Genomic DNA, 22,224 nt, shown 5'->3' with positions numbered 1-22,224 from the left:
ACCGGGGACCCCCGCTGCCCGGGGCGAGGGGGAGCGGGGGGCGGGACGGACATGGGGGGTGCTCGCCCACCCCCCCCCCCCACCCCGCATCCCCCCGTGTTTGGGGAGCGCGCCCCCTCCGCGCACCCCGCCGCGGGGGGAGCGGGGCCGGGGGCCCGGAGCGTGGCGGCGGCGGAGCCCAGACAATGGGGCCTGCGGGGCGGGCCGGGGCCGGGGGCTGCGGCGGGGGCTGCGGGGGGCTACAGCCGGCTCCGTGCCGCTTGACCTGGGGGGTGACCCCGTCATGGGCCGCTTCTGCTCCCGCTCAGCGACTGTCCCCGGGGACCCCGCCATCCCCCAGCCGGGGGGCCGCATCCTTCCAGCTCCAGCGATGGGGAGAGCGGCGGACCCCAGCGGCATCCCCTTCTCCTGGGGGGGCTGCCGGCTCACCCCCGAGCCCGCTGCCCGGAGAGGGGACTGCCACAGCTTCCTCCCCCTCCATCCCCATCCGATACAAAGGCCGGGGCCGTTTTGGTACTGTGAGGCTGTGCCCTGCGCTGCTGGCGGGGTTTTTGAGAGCGGTTGGGGTGGAAGGAGGGAGCTTGGTCCAGGCATCAAAACGCGGGGGGGGCTGGCAGCGATTCTTTTTTTTCTTTTTTTTGGTCAATAAGGCGGTGACGGGTTATTTATAGCCGTGGCTGTTGCTCGTAGGTTTATCAAGAGCGAAAGGGGCCGTGCCATCGTGCGGAAAGAAAAGTAAAAAAAAAAAAATTAAAATCGAAGGTGCAAGGGCCAGGGAGCGGGAGGAGGGGGATGGCTGCCTTCCTCCCAGGACAAAGGGGATCTCGCTCCCCACACTCCCATGGGGTTTGTTCCCACCGGACTGACGCAGGAGCCCATCCCGATCCTGGCAAGGTGGTGAGCAGCTGGAAAGATCTGTGGAAGCACGGCGGAGGGATGCAGGAGGTTTCGGGAGCATCCCCGGGAGGTCCCTATCCCTCGTTGAGCATCAGCGGGATGGTGGTGATGAAGCACAGCCTCGTGGTGGGGAGCAGCACCGGGATAAGCCCCCCAGGATGCCATCCCCGTGAACCCAGGGAGTTTGGGGTGCACTTCACCCTGCAACTGCTGCTTCCCCTCCATCTTTTTGGTTTCGGGTGGGTGTTTGCAAAAAAACCTTTCAACCGCATCCCGGCATGCCCCAAGCCCGCGCCAGGGCAGCTTCACCGGCAGTCGCTCCTCTCTGCGCCACGTGCCCATCCCCAGGGATGCCCTGACACCCTCCAGGACCTGGGAAGGGGATGCTGGGGCCATTTGGGGGTTAATGAGGGGGGAAAATCACCCTGGTGAGGTTTTTTGTAGGAAAGAGGACTAGGAAAACCCTTCCACAATGGGGAGGCCAGGAGCATCTCTCCAGATCTCCACCTGCCTCTGACTATCCCCCAGGCGCCTTCTGCGGTCTGAACAGCAACATCTTCTCTTTTTCTTTTTAAAAGAAGAAGAAAAAAAAACCAAAAAAGGAAGAACCCCTTTCCCACAGCAGGGCATGCAGTCGAGGCTGGGTTGGGGGAGCATCAGCAAAACCCTCCCTGCGAGCGCAGCCAGCTTGCTGATGAGATAAAGGAGGAACGTTTTTCTTTCGATTATAGTAATCGTAGGTGTTACTTGTAATAACAGACGATAAGATCTTTTGGAGAGAGTGAGGATGTTGTCTGGTTTTGGGTTGGTTTTTTTTTTGAAGTTTAAAGAAACTCGGGTTGTTGAGCGTTGGGAGATGTTTTGGTGAGGGTGAGATGGATGAGCTGAGTGGGGTGGATGTGGATGGCGCCTGCACGCCTATTTCCGATGGGAAAGAAGCTTTCCTACCATCTACAACTAAACTTTATTTCAAATAGAGTCATCCTTAGCTGGTGCTGGGAAGGGTCCGGTCCCAGTTTCCCTCTGGCTAATTGGGTTTGGAATGGACACGTGGCATCTTTCCCCCAACCCATCCCATGCTGCTGGTGGTCTTCGGTCTGGGGGTCCCAAATTCCCCCTGGGCACTGGTCCCAGCCTGCCTGCAGGTTTGGCACAGCACAATTTTGGCAGGAGGAGGAAATGCCAGTGATTAACGAGAGGAAAAGTTTCCCCCGGCTCGTTTCCCCAGTGCCCTTTGGATTATCAGGGTGGCGAAGGTATCTACTGTACCTGCCCTGCCCACCTTCCCCAGCTCTTGGCCGCCAAGGCAGGCTTCCTGGAGGGAAATCCAGGAGTAGGGCTGGGAGGGAGGTGGTGAGGACCAGCAAGTACCCCGGCCCTTCTCGGGGTGCAGCATCAGGGTGAGGTTCCTCACCAGGTTGCCTGGGCAGAGCATCAGGGAGGATGCTCAGGCGGAGGGTGGGGAAGAAACAGAGGCTGTTTTCGGCGGAGGAGAGGCTGGTGGGTTCCTCTGCGTGCCCCAGCTGCTTTCCTGAGCCCCTCTTTGAGGATGGGGAGTTTCCAGGGGGAGCAAAACCCTCAGCTGGCAGGGCTGAAAATAGCCAAACCTGGCACTCGGCTCCGCCGAGTTGGTTGGGTTGCTCCCTGGCTATTGTTTTAATCATTTTTTTTTTTTCAAGCTGACTTCTGCTGCTATGCATCCTCCTTGGGGAAACACCTCTGCTTTAGGAGGGAAGGGGCGATGCCAATGTTTTCCTGGAGCTTGCCGCCGGGGAATGCAGGGGATGCTGCCTTTAGGCTCTGGATCTGCACCGGCATCACTGCATCCTTCTCCCAACCTGGCATCCCATAGGGATGAGTCTGGGTGGCGGAAGTGAACGCGGGCACGAGGTTGGGGCCAGCCTGGGTGACGGCGGGTGACGCGCTCAGCAGGAACCGCTGGCTGTCACATGAGGCCACCGCAGGCAGCAGCGCCTTCAGGGGGCTGGTTGGCAGCGGCACCGGAGCTCGGTGCTCTCAGGGGCATGTGGTTTCCTCCTCTTCGGAAAGCCTCGGCTTTGAGGCAGAAATTAGGTAACGATTAGAAGAAAAATCAGGCTGCTGCTTTAAAGTCACCCTCGGGAGGAAGAAGGTCTGTGCTGAAATATAGAAGGGGGCATCAGGGGCTCTGCAAAGGGCAGTTCCCGGTGCCATTAACCGCCTCCCCCTGTAAAACTGATAAGCAAATTTCTTGTGCTATATTTATAACAGTGCCACCGTCTGATGCCATGAATGTCCACAGTCCAGGAAGGTAAAAATGTTGGGGCCAGCTGGAGCATGTTCCTCTTGGCAGGGTTTGCTGGGACAGTTTCCTCTTTAAAAGAGAAAAAAAATACTCTTTATGAGGGCTTGAAAGCCCAAAGGCAGGCTATAAATTTTGTATCCTCTCTGCATTTATAAAATATAAATGCTGGTGACACTCGTGAGCTGAAAGCCCAAACAACCGGCCTCTGGGACTGGAAGGATCCAGCTCTCATGTGGGGTGGAAAATGGCTTTTCCAACCTCCAGATAGGCTGCGGTCCGGGGACAGATCCCTTCCAGGTGATGCTCCCCAGCATCCTGACCCGGCTCTGGTGGGCAAAGCTCAACCAGGATTTTCCAACTGGGGTCACGTCTCAGATGAAATCTCTGTCCTGCTGCTTTTTCTCCTTTGGTTATTTTAACACAGCAGCGTCAGAGCGCCCAGCCAGTGGGAAGCACTGACTCGGCACTTTGGGGATGAGTGGCTCCTTGAGCAACACCCGGAGCCGGTTCCTGCTCGTCATCCACATGGGGTGCCAGATGCGGAACGGGGCCGAAAAACCCAGCAGTGGGAAATTCATTCTGCAGGGACACAGGGGCACTTTCTCTTAAACTAGCTCCTTCCAAACTTTAGCTGAATCCCTTTAGGGACTGATGGAGGCATGTAGTTTATTCCCTATTTTTCTTGGGCTGCATATCAGACTGGCAGTATCTGGACCCTTTGCTGAAATTTTTGCTCCGCACCAGGTGTAAATTCAGAATTTAACCAAAAATCAGCTTGAAAATGAAAAGAGCTTGAGCTGGGGCCATTTTGAGGGGGCTGCATTCCCAGCTGATGCTCTCTGGTCCAGCATCATTGGGTCCCAGCCACCTTTGCGGCAGCATCCCCAGGCTCATGGATGCCATCGAGTTGCGTTTGGGTGCCGTCTTGAGAGGCTTTTCTTCATCAACAGCCCCGGGGCTGGCTGGGAAGAAAACTGACCTGACGCACAGGGCCCAGACACTGCGGTGATGGGCTTCACTGAAAACCCCGGTGCTTGGCTTCAGGTCCCCAAACTCTGTCCTTAGGGTGAGCATCTGAGCCCCAGTTTCTCCTCTCTGATGCCAGAAATAAAGTGACTTGTGGCATGTCCCCGCTCTGAGGGAAGCTGAGGGAGGTGGTGACAGCATGACGTCTTTTCCGGAGGGGTCCAGGCACGACCGTGGTGGAAACGGGGCTGTGTTCACACCCGCTCTCTTCCTCCCCGTGGTTCTGCCCCTTATCTTCTTCCTCCTCCCGTCTCTGCCGGCCTTGCCCCTCATTTCAGTTCCTCCTTCCCAAACTAGTTCAAGTTGCTGACAGCAGGGCTGGGAGTGGTGGCCGCTGATGGCCCCAAATTGATATGATGAATTAATAAATACCTGGGTGGTTTTTGGGGTGTGCAGGCAGGGATGCCCTGCCTGCATCCCGCGCATCCCGCTCTGTGCCCCAGCCCAGCGCGACCCCAGTGCCCCAGCCCAAGAAGGCCGGGTTTGATGCCGGGCTGGTGACTTCATCTCTTCCGGGGGTCAAAGCAGCGAGAATAAAGCCGGGTTTGTTCCCCTCCCACGTGCCAAGGCAGGATGCGACCCAGCCCAGGGCCTCGGGGCGCTGCTGGGAGGGAACATGGCACCCCCCGGTCAGTGCATCTCACTGGGATTTAGGAGCCGGCGGGAGCTCTTGTGTCCCGGAGTGCTGATGGGCTTTATCTTGCAGGAAATAGATTTATTTTATTTCTTTTGGATCCCGGGCCTGGGAAGCTCCCAGGGCTGGATGTTTCCACACATGGGTCATCAGGCGCCGTGGGAGAGCGGGGCTCTGGCTGCGCAGCCCCCAGTGCTGCTGGGGAAGGGACTGGGATGCTCTCTGAGGTGTGAGCCTGGGGCTTGGGGGAGCTGCTCCTTGCTGGCCAGATCCCCTCACTGCCCCATGCCTCAGTTTCCCCCTTGGTGCTGCAGGGACCGTGAACCACCTTGCTGGCAGCCCCCCGGAGGTGGGCAGAGGAGGCTTTGCAGGATGAGGCTGGGAGGATTTTGCAAGGCAGTGGCAGTTGTACACGTGCTGGGCAGAGGGTTTGAAGCTTCTCCTGCCACTGGTTCCCAGCCAGCCGCCACAGTGCAGTACCTGCCCCTGGCTGGGGAACAGGCTCCAGCTGCTCCTGGGGGTCATCTCCACTCCCTTCCCATCCCCGGGCTGTACAGTACCGTATTTTTCCTTGCTCCATTGATGCAGATGCTGCGGTGGCCACCCAGCAGTGTCCGTGCAAATACCTTATAATCTGGGCGAGCTGCTCTGCGCTAGTCCAGTCCCTGGCTGAAGCGGGGCTGAGCAGACCCGGAGCTCCTGCAGATGGGTTTTTGCATCAGTTTGGGGACGTTTTGGAAGCAGTGCCTCAGACGAGACCTGCTCCTCTTTGTGGTAGAAGAGATGCTCACGTAGCCTGGGGAGCGTCCTTTGCCAGGGGGCTGCTCCCTGTGCATCATCCTTACACAGCCCTCCCCACCGTGCCTGGTTCTCAGTTGTCCTTTCCCCTTGCAGGTCTCATGGTACCAAGTGACGTGTCCCCGCCGTGAGATTCGCGCCCCCCAATCTCCTGAGAAGATGTCAGGGATGCAGGTAAGCCCCGGGTGGGGAGGAGAGGCAGGGATGGAGCAGGCTCTCTAGCCTCTCCATTTGCTTCAGAGATGGCCCCAGGGCTGAGGAGGGACATGGGGACACTTGGCCCCATCCCCCCATGCCCCTGCCTAGCACCACAGGGACCTGCGGTTTTGTGTGTCCCCTCCGTCCCTGTCCCCATCCCAGCTGAAAAACGTCATCTGAGCTTCCAGGGCTGCCCCAAATCCCCAAAAATGCTTCTGGTTTAAGTGAAACCCGCATCAGAAGGACGGGAGCCCCCATGCCTGAGGCGGCAGGGGGTCCCCGGGGAGCGGGGGAGCAGGGGTGGAGACATGCCTACCCTGGCTCTGACAGCGTCCCCCTCTCCCCGGCCAGGCCGTTTGGCCATCCGGTACAGAATGTATTGCCAAATACAACTTCCACGGTACCGCCGAGCAGGACCTGCCCTTCAGCAAAGGAGACGTCCTTACCATTGTTGCTGTCACCAAGGTAAGGCCATCGCCTCCCCGTGGCCCCCCAGGCTGCTGCTGCCTCCCCCCTCCCGGGATTTCCACGGGATGCCGGGAGCATCCCTGCTTCCTGCGACACGGTGTTTGTCGTGCCAGTGGGATCCCCTGGTCCCACTGGAAGTCCCGCAGAGCCAGCAGGGCAGGAATCGGGCCATGCAGTTGGTTAATTAACTCACGGCCTTGTTAGTTAAGGTTTCTCTGAAATGTAAGCCTCTCGAGTGCCTCCCAGGAGGTGGAGGAGGGAGGGGAGAGGCTCGCAACTGGGGAGCAATGCTGTGCTCTGCACCAGGGGAGAAAAAGAGAGAGGCCATGGGTTGGGGGTCTCCGGGGTACCCAGCAGCTTGGGAGGGGGATTGCAGTGACCTCTGCAGGGCCACCAGCATCGGGGTTTGCTGGCCCCAGCACCGACCCCAACCTTTGCGGCTGTCCCCTGCCCACCCCATCCTGCCTGCAGCCAGGCAGGGGGGGCTGGGGTGCTTGGGGCCATGCAGGCAGCTGGCTGGGAAAGGAGGGGCAGCGCTGACACCCCCGTGGGCTCCTTTGGTGGGATGCTGCTATCTCTGGGGGCCACAGGCTCATCATGACATCTCTGCTGTCCCTGCAGGATCCCAATTGGTACAAGGCAAAGAACAAGGTGGGCCGGGAGGGCATCATCCCTGCTAACTACGTGCAGAAGCGGGAAGGAGTGAAAGCTGGGATCAAACTCAGCCTCATGCCGTGAGTATCCGCTGGGGCTCTGCCGAGGTGAATGTGGGGGGAGCCGGCTTGGTCTGGAGTATCCCCACTGTGTCAGACCAAAGACCCGGTTGACCCCATGTCCCAACAGAAGCAACATCCCTTGCAGGGCTTAGCGAGGTTGAAAGGCAGAAGGGGCAGGGGCTTGGGCTTTCCCAGCAGCATTGATTTGGGACCTGCTGCTGCTGAGGAAAGCTCTGAGCACCTTTGGAGCTGCCTGCAGAGCTGGGAAGATGACGGATGGTTGGATTGCATTTCAAAATGGGTCTTTTACCCAAAGTTGAGGTTGTCAATGCTGCTGGGAGGAAGAAGGGGGGTTGGAATGGGCTCTGTATGGGAGGGCTAGGAGATAGGCAGGCAGATAGATAGATGATAGGTGGATGGATCCCAGGTTGTGATGTCCCTGCTGCATCCCAGAGCCAGCAGTGACTCCCAGCCTGGAGGAGCTGGGGCTGCTGTGGGGAGGAAGCGCCCAAGAATGTGCGGAGGGGCTGAGTCCCCAGTTGGGGACCAGGAGGAGGGGAGCAGGATGCCATGGAAGGAGCTGTGTCATGGGGTGGATGAGGGCAGCAAGGAGGAGCACAAGCAAGCTGGCCCCGTGCAGGCAGGGATGAAGGCTGCTCCACATCCCCATCCCCTCCAAACACAGCCCCATGGGGGTCCAGCCAGTGCGTCCCTGGTCCTTGACCTGCCCTACGTGCCCTGTTGCAGGTGGTTTCACGGGAAGATCACGCGGGAGCAGGCGGAGCGGCTGCTGTACCCACCCGAGACGGGGCTTTTCCTGGTGCGGGAGAGCACCAACTACCCCGGGGACTACACACTGTGCGTCAGCTGCGAGGGGAAGGTGGAGCACTACCGCATCATTTACTCCTCCAGCAAGCTGAGCATCGATGAGGAGGTCTACTTCGAAAACCTCATGCAGCTGGTGGAGGTGAGGTCTCAGCTGCCAATGGGAGCTGCCACCGCTCCTGTCCCCAGCCTGGGGACCATAGGTTTGACATTGGGGGACACATAGGGGTCAGAGCTTGTGGTGCTGCAGGTCTGGAGCCTAGGTGATGGTGGGACCTTCTATGCCGACCCTGTGGGTTGGGGCTGCTGGGGACAGACCCGTGGGGCAAGGCGGGGCGCGGGGGCAGGATGGGGGGGTGTGGCTGGATGGGCAAGGCAGGATGTGGATATGCAAGGGACAGAGGGACCGGAGGAGGGACAGGGACACCCCCCTAGTCCCCTCCCCTCCGAGCCCCCGCTGGTGCCATCCGTGGCCTCGTGCTGCCACCTGCTGGGGTCCCAGAGCCCGGCATCGCCTTGGCGGGGACCCCCCCACCCCAGGGTGTCACCCACGCACCACTGCCTGTCACCCGTGGCCGTGACACCCCCGCGGCAGGTCTGCCTCTCACCCGCATCTCCCCCCCAGCATTACACCACGGACGCAGACGGGCTCTGCACCCGCCTCATCAAACCGAAGGTCATGGAGGGGACGGTGGCAGCGCAGGACGAGTTCTCCCGCAGTGAGTGGCCGTGCCTCTTCCCCGGCTCCTGGGGACCCCCCAGCACCCCCTCACTCTCCCTTCTCCCCCACGCAGGCGGCTGGGCCCTCAACATGAAGGACCTCAAGTTGCTGCAGATCATTGGCAAAGGGGAATTCGGAGGTGAGCCCCGTGTCCCCAATGCCGCGGTGGCCCTAAGGGCGGGGGGCTCCTCTGCAGCCCCCCCAGGGTGATGGTGAGGCCCCGGGAGGCTGGGATGCTTCCCAGTGCCTCCCGTGCCCGTCTCTCCTGGCCCACAGACGTGATGCTGGGGGATTACCGAGGGAACAAAGTCGCCGTGAAGTGCATTAAAAACGATGCCACAGCGCAAGCCTTTCTGGCAGAGGCGTCTGTGATGACGTGAGTGTTACTGGGGGCGGGGACAACACAAGGGAGGGGGCACCTCTGTCCGTACGAGCAGAGGCGGGTGGTCCCCCATGCCCTGCAGGGACTGTGGGAGCCCCCCCCTTCTCCCCAAAACCCTGCCCTGAGCCCTCCTGCACCACGCAGGCAGCTCCGACACAGCAACCTGGTGCAGCTCCTGGGGGTGATCGTGGAGGAGAAGAGCGGCCTTTACATCGTCACCGAGTACATGGCCAAGGTGAGACCCCCACCCTGGGCACCTGCCCTCCTGCTCTGCCCCCTTTGCCCCCCCTCCCTGGCATCCTCCAAGGGTCCCAGGGCTTCACCCCGGCAGACCCAGCTGGGTCATCCCAGCTTGGGTGACATCTCCCTGGGGCCACCGTGGTGTTTGGAGGTGGCATCGCTGGCGCCGAGGGAGGGCCATCATCCCTGGGTCCTGCCCCACGTGGGAGGGGGTGACAGGTGGGATGCTGACCCTGGTGGCACCATTTCTCTCCATCCCTCCAGGGCAGCCTAGTAGACTACCTGCGGTCGCGCGGTCGGTCGGTCCTCGGTGCAGACTGCCTACTGAAGTTCTCCTTGTAAGTATGACAGCAAGGCACCAAGGGTTGGCCATGCCCACCACCCTGACCTGCACCCACTGGCATTTTGGGGCCACCTCACTAACCCCCTTCTCCCTCCCACCCCAACCAGAGATGTCTGTGAAGCCATGGAGTACCTGGAAGCCAACAACTTTGTCCACCGAGACCTGGCGGCGAGGAACGTCCTGGTCTCAGAGGACAACATCGCGAAGGTCAGCGATTTTGGGCTGACCAAAGAAGCCTCCTCCACGCAGGACACAGGGAAGTTGCCTGTGAAGTGGACGGCGCCAGAAGCACTTAGAGAAAAGGTGGGTGAGCGGAGGAGGGGTCCTGGGCTGCAGGGACATGGTGGAGGCTGGAGGAAGGGGGCACATCCCAGGCTGCCCCAAATTTTCCACGCAGAGATGCTGCTTGAGCCCCAGTTCCTGCTGTCTGACCCCCTCACACCCTGAGGGTGGAGAAGATCTGTTGCCCCCCATCTGTGCCTGAGCCCACTCACAGGGCCTCTCTTTTTCCCCCTGCCCCCACCCAGAAATTCTCCACCAAGTCGGACGTGTGGAGCTTCGGGATCCTCCTCTGGGAAATCTACTCCTTCGGGCGAGTGCCTTATCCGAGAATCGTAAGTGAGGACCATCCCCCTCCCCTCAGGGCTGGTTTTTGGGGGGACCCCACGCCCCTGCATCTGAAATCCATCCCCTGTACCCCCAGCCCCTGAAGGACGTGGTACCCCGTGTGGAGAAGGGCTATAAGATGGATGCTCCCGATGGCTGTCCTGCCGTCGTCTACGAGGTGATGAAGAAGTGCTGGACCCTGGACCCTGGCCACCGACCGTCCTTCCACCAGCTCCGCGAACAGCTAGTGCATATCAAAGAGAAGGAGCTCTACCTGTGAGGGGGGGGCTCACCCACCCCGGCAGCCAGAGGGGACCCACGCGGGGGGGGGGGGGCCGGGGTGTGGGCAGCCGCCCTGCCCAGCCCCGGCACCAGGAGCGGCCAGAAGGGAGCCCCGGGGGTGTTCCCCCCCAATTCTCCCAGTCGCTTCCAAACTTCCAAATCACTCTTTTTTTTTTTTTTTTTTTTTTTGGTCAGGTTTTAGGGGTTTTTTTTGTCTCCCAGGCTCTTTTTTTTGGATTTTGGGATGGTTTGGGGTTTTTTTTTGTTTTCTCAGTTTTGGGGGTTTTTTGTTGTTTTTTTGGTTGTTTATTATTTCAAGCAGGGCCCAGCTGAGCACTGGGTGTTTTACTAAAGTACGAATCTTATTTTTTAATGTAATTAAAAGAAGAAAAAAAAAAGGTTAATAAAAGAAGAATAATAATAAAATAAATAAGCCAATGAAATGGACACACGAAAAGGAAACCCCAACGACAGAAGTGATGGTTAAAGGGGAGACGCTGGACTCGCCGCCCAGTCGGGAGAGCACAGCCGCGTCCCCGCAAGACGCTTTTTTTTGGGTTGTTTTGCTTTAAACTCGTTGCAATGTTTGCATGCTGTCTCCAGAGGCCTTTTTTTCCAGTCCTGTCCAGTGCTTTATTCTCATGTAATGCTACCAACTGTGAGATTAAAACTGTAATAAAAAACCATTCCATATGGACGCGGCACATCCCGCCTCACCTCCCCTCTGTCTCTGCTCCCATGGGATGCAGCCCTGGGGCAGGGACACAGCACCCTGGCTGTCCTGGGATCCCCTGGCAGAGTACAAGGTGGGGATGGTCCCCCCATCTCTGCCCAGGGTCCCCACATAGCTGGGGTGAGCAGCCTGGGCATCACTTGGCTCCATCACACCCACGAGAACTGGTGAGGTTGTGACAGTGATGAAGCTGCCAAGTGATGGCAATAAGCCAGGCTTTATCTTCCACCCTTGGACAAGGCAGGGGAAGATCTGGGGATGCATTTTGGGGCTGATCCCTGGACCTTGTGGACCTTGTTGCCTGCCCTGCTTGACTCAGCCAAGGGGCTAAAGACGGGGACCCCCACCATGTCCTGGACCCCTGACCCCAAAGGAGGTGTCCCCACGGAGTCCCTGCTCTCTTGAAGGGTGTTGGGTGGAGGTGGCACCTGGCATGCAGGGCTCAGCAGGTTTAAAATAGTTCCCTTTGTCCGAGGGAGGATTATTCAGTGTTAAACGATGAGTGGGGTGCCGGCTTTACTGGCTGCCTGGTTCGCAAACTGGAGTTGGGAGCTCTTGGTCTGTTTGGGGCCAGGACTGGGAGCAAGACTCCTCTTGGGGAGGGGGTTGAAGGAAAAAATAGGGAGTGCTGGGGCAGCAGGCACAGCTCGGGTCTAGGTGGGATGGAGGATGGAGTGACAGAGCCTTCAAGAGCCCTCTGGCGCAGAGGGAAGATGGCAGTAGCTACAGAAGTCGAGTGCTCCTGACACCCTTCCCCTGAGAGCTCGGGGTGCCTGGGTGAGATGGGACAGGGATGTGATGGGGCTTGGTCAACCGCAGGGTTTCATTTCTCCCCTCTCCTGTTGTCCACATCCCCCCTGTTCCTCCTAGTGCTCTGTTAGGCCCCAGCCATATATAAGCAAGCAGCTTTACCTTTTGGGCTTAGGAAGATTAAAGTCATTTACAGGCAAAGCCTGCAAGAAGCATGGCTTTTGAAATGGCGAGAAATGCCCGGCACCTTCATGTCAAGGCAGACATCAGTGAGCAGGGAGGAGGTTTGGTCCAGTTCCCCATCACATCCCCTCTGGTCCCCTTGCCCTGGGTTACTGCTGGCCAATGGACCCCTGCCAGCCATCAAAAAAAGGGGAGAAAACCTAACCCGAAACTCACTTAGACCTTTGGTTTTCCTCTAAATGGCACCGTGCTGCTGATCTCTGGGACTGTGCCTGGTCGCATGGGCAGGAGTGGGGGTTTGGGGGTGTTTGGTGCTGTACTGACATCCTCAGTGTCCTCTGGGATGCAGTTGGAGGATGCCGAGAGAGGACTGCTGTAAGAAATCCCACCCTTCACTGCAAAGAGGGGAGCTTAACCCTGCCAAGCACCTCCTGCTGCCAGTGTCCATGCCTCAGTTTCCCCCATAGAGGGCTGTTTGCTCCTGACTCCAGTCTCTGGGTCTCCCCTACTTTGGGCTGCTGCCTGGTGATGCACATCAAGGACAGCCTATATCCCACTAGGTGATTTCTCCCCAGGGATTTTGGGGCTGTTTCCATCAGCTGTGAACCCATCAGCAGGCTGTGCACCAGCTCTGCCCCCGGCTGCTTGCATGGGAAGAGGGGACAGGCTGCCGGCTCCTGTGTGACACCCAGGGGTTACTGTGGCTACATGTCCCCCTCCTCCTCGTGTCGGCGACAGGAGATAGGCACTGGACCCAGTTGTGTCAGCTCCCATCCTGCCTCAAGTCTGCAGCGTGAATCATCATCGGCAACAGCAGGCAGGGAGCTTTTTCTGCTGCCTGTGAGGCCAGCGCTGCCAAAGACCGGGGTGCCCATGCCATGGCATAAATGGACCCTGTCTCTCCCTATGCCTTTGCCACATGGTGTGCAAGGAGGATAGAGAGACGCAGGGAGTTCCTGGTTTAAAAAGCTCCTGGAAATTCAGCCTCCAGTTCTGGCAGCCCTTGTGCCTCTCCTCTCTGCACCGCTGGTCAGGATCCTAGCTCGGAGTGGAGCTCAGCATCCCCAGCTGGCCCAGAGTATCTGCTGCCAGGGACCAGCCGGGCTGGGAGCACTGGGGACTGGTGCTGACATGGTATGCAGAAGCTGCAGGAGGTGAAAGGATGATCTCTGAAATCACACGTGCTTTGTTTTTCTTTCCTTACCCATCACCTTGCCGGCTCCTCCACCTGCCCCCCCCCCACCCCACATGGACTCATGGGGGTCACCCTGGCCAGAGCAGCTCTTCCAGCGCGAGCTCTGGCTCCCTCTCGGTGCAGCCTGTCCCTGCCCTGCTGCCCTCTGCTCCCCACAGGTATCCTCTCCCTTTGCCATCGGGGCTCTTACCTTTGGCTTTGGCTCTTCCTGAGCGCTTTCCCCATGCCCCAGCCCCTGCCTGCCTTCTCCCCCTTACCCTAAGAGCCCCAGCGATGCGGAGAGCCTTCCTCTTCTAAACAAATAAAAACTGAGACTCACTTCAAAGGAAACCAGAGCACCCATCTGTTCCCAGCGCAATTCCAGCTGCAGCAATTGCTTGCTGCTTCCCATTTCCCAGGGTTGCAAACCATCCATCACAAGAGGAGGGGGTGTAATGTGCCCAGGCAGGCCCCCTCCCAAACTGCCGACTGCTTAATTCCCTCAGCGCTGCTTGGAGCAAATTACCAGCTCCAGTTATGGCCCAATGAGGCTCCTTCTGCTCCATCCTTCATGTGCAGGCTTCCAAACCTCTGGCAGACCTCACCAGCATCTGTGCACTGCCTGCACCTCCTCCCCCTCTGTGATTGACTTTATCACGAGGACTATTTTTAGCGTGATGTAAAAGCCATTCCCATCACTGTTTGGTGTCGTTCACCTCTCCAGCTCCATGCTCTGGCTTTTCCTTCTGAGCACTCCAGGAAATGAAGGCAAGGCTGGAAAGATCCCCCATGGGAAAACTGTGTGTGTGTGTGGCTGTGTGTGTGTTTCAGCTGGTGTGTGCCTTTGCTCCAGGCTTGCTCTCCACCACCGGTAGCGAAGCAGCACATGGTCTCCCCATGTGCCTGTTTACATGCTCTGTGTGTCTGTCCGTGTATATTTGTGTCACTGCTTGGGTGAAGACTTTGCCATGGAAGCCCTCCCTCACCCCCGTCACCTCCCTCTTCTTCCTCACCCCTAACAGCATCTCTCCTCCCAGCACGTTTGCTGGCAGGGACTATAACCACCCCTGCTCTGTGCAACCTGCTCCCCTGCTTGGTTACCCTCCTCTTCTGATAATGCACCCATGGCATCCCCAACCTCCCCCCATCCTTTGGGGAAAAGGCTGTATGTCCCCCTCCACACAGCTCTGGCAGGACCATTCCCATCCGACCCATCCCAAACCCCTCAAAAATCCAAATTCCGAGTCTGGGCAGCCCCATGCTCAGCCAGGCGCAGTGATGAGACAAAGAGGTTCAGAGGAAAGTGGGGGGACACCTCAGCAGCATCCCCACTCTCAGCTTCCCTTCCCAGGTGCCATTTGGGGTCTCCCAGAGGATGCTCTGCCAGGCCACCCTAGGGTGAGGAGGGGGACGGCCAGCCAGCCATGCCGGCTTTGCCAGGGTACCTGGCTGTCACACCTCCTCCTGCCTAGAAACAAACAGGGAGGGCCTGATCCTTTCTGTGGGCTGGCACTAAACCTACCTGGGCGGCGAGGGCTCTGATGGTCTTCAGCTTGTGGGAATCTGAACAAAATAATTTGTAGTGCACATACATGTGTGTATATACATGTGCATACCCATAACAGAGGTTTAAGGGAGATACACTGCATGGAACAGTATAGGGTATTCATTATTTAAATAATACTAGCAATATAAAACAATTTAGTTGTTATATACTGGGAAAGAGAAGAGATGGGCATGACTCTTTAAAAGACCTTGCAACATCTTCCTCCTCACGCTCAGCCTGCGTTGCCACAAGCACTGGCAGTGAAATCCCCACTGAGGGATGCTCAGCAGACACACAAGTTCATGAGAGCTCGGGATGCAATTAAACACAAGTTATTTAAAAAAATTAAAATTCATTACATGATGCAACATGTGACATGGAGCCTATGTGATATATAGCCCTCCCAAAGTATAATTAAGGCTTAGTATCAAATAAGAACAGTAATAACTCCCCCTCTGTGGGATTTCTTTGTCCTTAGACGATGATGACATTTTTGGAACTTAAAGGCTTGATTCTACAGGAGTAGGAAGGCTTTACATTGAAATGGCTTCCCTAGGTCACGAAAAGGCAGCTTTGATTTCACTTCCATACAAAGCTGACCGCTGTGTCACATTTCATCTTCCTTAGCCAAGACAAACTCCAGACGCTTTTAACTATTTAATGACATACAAGTGACATGGAAAGAAATAATTTTATTTGATAATTAACAACAACCTTGCCCTAAACTTTCTTTATTCCCTATATTAATGACATGGTGGCACTTTTACCCCAATGAGTGCTGGGCAGAAGAGAACTCACTGCCCTTTGAAGGAGTGCTGCAGCTCAAGACCACAGGACATTTTCTCTTGAACTTATGGCAGCTGAAGCTTGCGTTGGTCCATAACAGCTCTGGGACACTCCAGCCAGGCTGCCCCACCCCAGGTTCCTCTACATTTCCCCCCCAGATCCCAGTGCTTCAGCCCCTCAGCATTTTCTTAATAACTGTCCCAGAGTAATAGTTACCTTCTTACAGCTAAGTGGTTTACACAGAGAAGCTGATTGTGCCAGTGAGGATACACAACATACTTTCATTTGCTGCTCTGTGGAAAAAAAAGATGTTTCAGCAGAGATTAATTGGTACTGAGGTTTAATCAGTGGCTGCTCTATTGCTTTTTGGCTAGTGGAGACCTCAAATAAAGGGGGCAGATGTCCCCCACTGTCCCCAAGGCAAGAGCCACCCCACCGCTGGCAGCAGCTCCCTGCCCAGGGGATGCTCAGCTCCTGGGCCTGTTCCAGATGCCATCGTCACGAGATGGATGTCACTGTGCCTTATCCCCATGCCTGGAGCAGACAGCTGCCCCAGCTGCGTGGCAGCAATGGGCACAGCAGGGTATCCCTGTCCCCATCCTGTTGGAGCATCCCAGGTGGGAAGAGCAGAGGTGACTCTGCTCCTGTGCACCCAGGGTCACGGCTGAGCATGGAGGTCCCTGTGTTTGCAGTGCCTGTCCCCATCACAAGAAGTGACAATCAACCGCCAAGTGCAAGCGTGACTTCTCCCAGCAGAGAGGCTGCCTGCTTTATTTAGAAACGCCTTCTCATTTCCTCCCCTGTCGCATCTCCAGCGCACACACGCATCCTTCCAGGATTAACTCACCTACTCAGGGTCTTCAAAGGTTTAAACCTTTGTGTTCCCCTGGATTTCAGGCTGACAGAGATCAGGTCGCTGTCCTTCGATGGCCTTATTGTTATTGCATTGCAAGTCAAGGTCACAGACCTTGAGGTCACCCTGTACAATCTGTGGGGTAACTTCAAGAACCAGCCACTCCAGGAAATCCTGGCCATTTCTGGTCCCCTTCAGGGATCTCTGGAGCATCCTATGAAACCTTGGTTGAGGGGAGAGCTTCCAGGTGTGGCTTTGGAGCCAGTTCTCCCATTACGTGAAAAGATGAGTCGAAATGATCCCTCTCACCATGGCAAAGGGAACAGAGCTGCTTGCATCCTATTCAAATCAGGTGTCAATGCTGAGAAAGGATCCTCTTAATTTCCACCAGCTTGTCTGAGGCTGGCTGTTACTGGGAGACGTTTCATCTCCCTCCTGTCTAATCCACGGAGATGTGTGATATAGCATAAGCTAATATAATAGGTCATGCAAGGATTTACATCTCATTACTGCAGGTTAGAGTCCTGGGAGGAAGGATGAGTCATTCTTACTTGAATATATTTCAGGGATAAGGAACAGTTCAGCTGCCCAAAGAAAAGCAAATGGGAAATCAACCACCTGGAAGCATCACTGTGGGCTTGATCACCAGACCTCTGCACCCTCTGAGTTCCCTCTCTCTGTCATCTCCAGATGGGACACTAGCCTCCCTGGAAAGAGCATGGCCCGAAGAGCCAAAGGGATGGGAGAGCTGACAGCAGTGGTGAGACCTTGCTGGAGGTCCTTTCCTTTGCCTTTTGCTCCATCCCTATAAAAGCAGTTCCCCAACCACCCTGGGCTGCAAGAGGCTGAAAAGAACAACCTCATGGTCCCCCTCCATGGGGCACATCCACCTCCTGGTTAGTGAGCATCCCTGCCATGAGTGACTGAGTCCCTGCTGCTGCTAATCGTGTGCTAATTTTCACCTAGCTGCTTTGGCCAAGTCTTTCTGCTCATCAAGAGCTGTTTTCTCTTAGTTTCTCAGACAGGGAGGCTACATGGTAGCTGACCCATCCAACCCAGCTGGAAAAAATCGGTCCTGACTTCAAGTCTCTTACTGTTAGTGAATGCTTAGATAGAAATCTGGACTGAGCAAAGCTCCTAGGACCAGCCACATCAGAAGTCTGCTCTGAACCAACCCAAAGTTCAAACCTGACCAGCATCCAAGGGCAAAGCGGTGTTGGACACAAGCAGGGATGCTTTTCCTCCTCTCTGCCCTTCTTTTCATCCAGTCCTTCTCTGACTGACAACCAAAACTTGAACATACTGTTGGCAATGGGAGGTCTGGAGAGTGCCTGGGGCTCTCAGCCTATTTCTAAGCAGGCTGTGAAAGCTCACTGTGGGTTAAAATTCATTTTCCATGGGCTGTCCATGTGAAAATGCTTAGGGGGTCTGCAGATGAGTGTGAAAAGTGAAAATCATCTCTGCAAACAGTTGGTGGGAGTCATGAGCAGCCAGCTCAGCATTGACTCAGGGCGGGCAGCAGCCACAGGGGCATCTGAGTGGTGGTGAAATGCTGTGGGTGATTCTGAGTAATGCCAAGCAGTGTCTTGGATGGGTCTCCCTCAGCCTCATGGCTGTGTGGAAAGGCAATTTGCACATTCAGATGAATGCAGGGGAACCACTGACATCATTCAAGGAGCTCTGCTCCGCTGGGATTTAGCCGTAGCCCCAGAGAGCCTTCACCAGGACGAATCCCCTTGTATCACTTCCAAAAGTGGGCTCTGATCCATAACATCAGCAGTCACTGCCTAACTGCTGACCAGATTATCATCCAAGAAAAAAACATGATTTTTAAAAAATTTTCCTTTTAAGACAAATTTTTGCCTGGCGCTACCTTGGGCAAGGGAGGAAGGGAGAAGATGGGCCAATTCCCCCTCCCTCTTTCACTTTACTCTACTGCTTCACAGCTGTTCCATCATTTTAATCTGCGGAGATTGTCTTTAAATTTCAGAAATGAAATGATTTCCCGCAAGCTGGGATTGGGGTTTGGATCCGCACTCATTTTTCATGAGCGGAGAAGAAAAAAGGGAGAAATGCATGTTAAAGCCAGGCTGGCCATCTGGAAGGGAGGTGCGTTTCTGATGCCATTAATTGCTCACTCCCCAAGGCCCGCGATACGGCTGCAGTCAAAGGAAATAGCAGGAGTGGGAGTGGGAGTGGGGGTAGGATGGGAGCCAGGAGAGCTGGAGGGGCCGAGGGAATTACACAACGAAATCAATGCCTGCTCTGTCCTCAGCCTCCTGATTTAGGTGACCGATGAATGCGTGTGGCCCTGGGCCAGCTCTGGTACATCAGTGAGGCAGCACTTGTGGGGACTGATAGCAGCTTTTATTAGAATTAATTAATATCATTAATACCACTAGGAAAGAGAGAAACAAGCTTTTGGGCACACCAGCCCTTAGATCTACAAGCAAACAACAGTTGTGAGTCGTGTATGGTACATACGGCTTTTACAGAGCGCTAAATCCCGGCTTTTCCTCCAGCCGTGCCCAAAGGATGGGGAATAGGGTGGGAAAAAAAAAGATGTTTCTGGGGGTTTGCTCCACCGCGGCCCCTCGACGGGATAAGGCAGCCGGGCATCGTCGCTAGCTGTCCCCGAACAGGAGGAGACGAGGGCACGGAGTCCGGGAGGGTCAGGCAGGGCCTACGGCAGCCCCCACCATGGCTTCGTCCATCCCCGGTGCCCCGGGGCCGGTAGCGCGGGCTGCCGCCGGGAGCCGCTGCCTGCGGGGCTGGGGGCAGCGGGGGCTCCTTCCCCGCCGAAGTTTCCCCCGGGGGGGCCGCGGGTCCCTCCGTGCCCCCGCAGCGGGATGGGTCGGCGGCGGCTCCGCCTCTCTGCCGGGCGGCGGGGGGCGGCGGGGGGCGGCGGGGGGCGGCGGGGGCCGGGCGCGGGGCGGTGCCGCCGCCCGCCGCGCACACACCGGAGCTGTCCGCGTCCCGGTGCTGCAGCGCCGGCCGCTCCGCGCCGCTCCGGCTCCGCTCCCCGGCCAGCCCGGCTCCGCCATGGGCGGCGGGGCGGCGCGGCCCCGCTGAGCCCCGGCAGCCCCCACACCCCGGCTCCCGGGAACTCGGCTGCACAGCGTCCCGGGAACTCGGTACTCCGGCATCCCGGGAACTCACCTCCACAGCATCCCAGCTCCCCGGGGACTCGGTACTCCGGCATCCCAGGAACTCGGCTCCGCTGACCCCGGCTCCTCGATAACCCGGTACTCCGGCTCCCCAGGAACTCGCTCCCGCAGCACCCCGGCTTCCCGGTAACTCCCTACTCCTGGCACCCCGGCACCGAGTACACCTCGGCTCCCTGGCACTCTGGCTCACTCTTAGCCCGGTACCCCGGGCTCCCCCATAACTCAGTATCCCCATCTTCCCTGCTCCTCGGTACCCCAGAACCCCATCTCCCCATTAACCCCGGCTCTCCCAGCACCCCAGCTCTGTGGTAGCTCCACACCCCGGCTCCCCGGCACCCGTGCTCCCCCGGCACCCGGGCTCCCCAGCCGCCCGGGACCGCGACCATGGCATTCATGGTGAAGAGCATGGTGGGGGGGCAGCTGAAGAACCTGACGGGTGGCCTGGGCGGCGAGGAGAAGAGCGAGAGCGAGAAGTCTCCAGCCGAGGCACAGGGCATGACCCGTGAGGAGTACGAGGAATATCAGCGGCAGCTGGTAGAGGAGAAGTGAGTGCGACCGGCACGGGGTACCGGGGCGGGATGGACCCCCAAGGTCCTGGCAGGGGTTGGGGTGCTCCCTCTGCAGCCCCCCACCCTGTGTATGGGGGGAGACAGTGCTGGGGGAGGCAGGGCCATGAGGGAGTTTAATGAACCCCCTAATCCTTTAATCCGCTTCCTCGCCCAGGAGATGGGATTGTTTTCTCCTTTCAGGCTGCGCAGGGGGGAGGAAATTGTGGGGAACTGGGACTTTGCAGAGGAGATGGGGGGTACCCGGCTTGGGGGGGGAATGGAGATGCTCAGACCCGGGGACTGGGGGCAGCAGCTGCCGGTAACTGCGCTGTGTGGTTCGCAGGATGGAGAGAGATGCCCAGTTTGCCCAGCGCAAGGCGGAGAGGGCCACGTTCAGGTCCCACTTCCGAGACAAGTACAGGCTCCCCAAGGTACGGCCGTGCCGGGCATGGAGGGGGGCACACAGGGAGCCAAGCCCCATCACAGCCCTCATGGGGGGTTTGGCAGATGGGGCCACGGGGGGACAGACAACACCCCTGCACTGCAGGGAGGGGAAGGGGCACTGGACCCTCTTTGCTGGGTGAGTTTTTAAGCTACAAAGCCCAAGTGCAAATCAGTTCCCCTAAAAAGCATCCTTCCACCCAAATCTTGGCCCCTTCCTGTCACCCCTGAGCATTGCAAGCCACCAGCCCCAAGCAGTCGGACCCCCGACACACACCCTCTGCCTTGCTTGATCCCCCTTTTCCTCTGTTATATCCCCTAAAGCCAGATGGACCAGGGAAAGCCACCTACCCCCCAGACTCCCAGCCCTGTAGATGGGAGCGGAGCTGGAGTTACACCTTCCCAGCTGGATTAGCCAGCTCCTCTCCCTGGATTATTTGGCAAAGGTTTCCCAGCTAAACTCCTATTTTGGAATTTCTGCCCAATGAATGATTCACTAGAAACAATTTAATCAAGGGATAATTCAGCCATTCTTGGACTTGCCACAAGCTCTTCTCCCCCCCAAACCCACCCTTTGTTCAGCAAGAGTCTCTCAGTGGTGAATACTCTAAATTGGAGTTGGGCTAATTTTAATTCAGAAAGGTCAGCTAAGCCAAGTGATATTGTTCAGATTGTTTGATATTGTTCAGCCAGCCTGGATGCACACCCCACTGCTTCTCATACCCCTTTTATTCCCAGGAAATAAACAGCTGGAGAATTTCTTTTCCCCCTGCCAAAAGCTAGAAAAGGCAGAAAATGAAGTGATGGAGATTTTTTTCTCCAGGGGAAATGGGGATTTGCTCAGATCTGCCCTCCCCCCGCCCCATCCTTTTGCTGCTTTCTTATGCTTGAGATGTCCCTTCTAATCTTTCGACAAGTTTCTTCTGCTCGTTACTGAACCCACTTGGCAGCCGGGCTGCCTCTTGCAAAGTCTCCCTGTGGCTCTCAAGCGCAGTGCTGACCCTGATCTCTGATGGGCGCAGTTGTTAAGCATACATGTAGCTTAATTGGGTGCCTAAACCTCCCCAGCCACTCCAATGTGAGCTGAAATCCAATTTATACTGATGCTGGCACACTCGGGTTATCATCTCAGCTCTTGCTGTGTCCGTGGTGTGTGCCCAGGCTCTGCTCAGACATGTCCTGTCTGGGTCAGCAGTGATGGAGCTCATGGGCACCATCCTACCCTCAGCACGAGGATGACTGTGAGTCCCAACCAACCCCCATGGACCTTAAAATGGGAAGAAAGCCCAAAGCCCATGCAGACACCGCTGTGAACCTTGCACATGCCTTTAGTGCCTCCAGGAGCCCCCCTTCCCACCTGCAGCATCCCACGCCTGACCTTCTCCTGGCCCATTGCAGAACGAAACGGATGACAACCAGATCCAGCTGGTGGGAGGTGACGTGGAGCTGCCCAAAGAGCTGGCCAAGATGATCGAGCAGGACAACGAGGAGGAGGAAGAGAAGAACTCGGTTATTGGCCAGCTCAGCAACATCCAGAACCTGGACCTTGATTCCTTGAAAGATAAAGCTTCGGCCACACTAGAGGACCTGAAGCAATCGGCTGAGAAATGCTCTGTGATGTGA

At 57.1% G+C, this 22,224-nt stretch overlaps 2 protein-coding genes across 6 annotated transcripts; both read left to right on the top strand.

The window, feature by feature from the left end:
• The first annotated feature begins 5,798 nt into the window (after positions 1-5,798).
• CSK (C-terminal Src kinase) lies at positions 5,799-10,418 on the top strand. 5 transcript variants are annotated; one of them, XM_075713953.1, is made up of 13 exons: positions 5,799-5,813; positions 6,189-6,302; positions 6,927-7,039; positions 7,769-7,988; positions 8,472-8,565; positions 8,641-8,706; positions 8,844-8,943; positions 9,094-9,184; positions 9,454-9,527; positions 9,640-9,739; positions 9,782-9,835; positions 10,060-10,146; positions 10,236-10,418. In XM_075713953.1, exons 1-13 carry the CDS (start codon positions 5,799-5,801, stop codon positions 10,416-10,418), a joined length of 1,311 nt encoding a protein of 436 aa, XP_075570068.1. The 5 variants fall into 5 exon arrangements, with proteins under 5 accessions (XP_075570068.1, XP_075570069.1, XP_075570067.1 ...); XM_075713954.1 differs by having other exon boundaries at positions 6,927-6,956; positions 7,785-7,988; positions 9,640-9,835; XM_075713952.1 differs by having other exon boundaries at positions 8,472-8,562; positions 9,640-9,835.
• A 9,578-nt stretch (positions 10,419-19,996) lies between these two features.
• CPLX3 (complexin 3) lies at positions 19,997-22,224 on the top strand. The gene is made up of 3 exons (XM_009488961.1): positions 19,997-20,157; positions 20,504-20,591; positions 22,000-22,224. Exons 1-3 carry the CDS (start codon positions 19,997-19,999, stop codon positions 22,222-22,224), a joined length of 474 nt encoding a protein of 157 aa, XP_009487236.1.

Source organism: Pelecanus crispus, chromosome 7 (genome assembly GCF_030463565.1).
Source record: "Pelecanus crispus isolate bPelCri1 chromosome 7, bPelCri1.pri, whole genome shotgun sequence".
Lineage (NCBI taxonomy): Eukaryota > Metazoa > Chordata > Aves > Pelecaniformes > Pelecanidae > Pelecanus > Pelecanus crispus.
This window is presented reverse-complemented; position numbering and strand designations above follow the sequence as displayed.

Coding starts and splice junctions, on each gene's coding strand:
- CPLX3 (XM_009488961.1), top strand. CDS start 19,997: ATGGCATTCATGGTGAAGAGCATGGTGGGGGGGCAGCTGAAGAACCTG. Junction 20,158..20,503: donor CGGCAGCTGGTAGAGGAGAA/GTGAGTGCGACC, acceptor TGTGGTTCGCAG/GATGGAGAGAGATGCCCAGT. Junction 20,592..21,999: donor ACAAGTACAGGCTCCCCAAG/GTACGGCCGTGC, acceptor GGCCCATTGCAG/AACGAAACGGATGACAACCA.
- CSK (XM_075713951.1), top strand. Junction 8,944..9,093: donor GCAGAGGCGTCTGTGATGAC/GTGAGTGTTACT, acceptor TGCACCACGCAG/GCAGCTCCGACACAGCAACC. Junction 10,147..10,235: donor GAGTGCCTTATCCGAGAATC/GTAAGTGAGGAC, acceptor CTGTACCCCCAG/CCCCTGAAGGACGTGGTACC.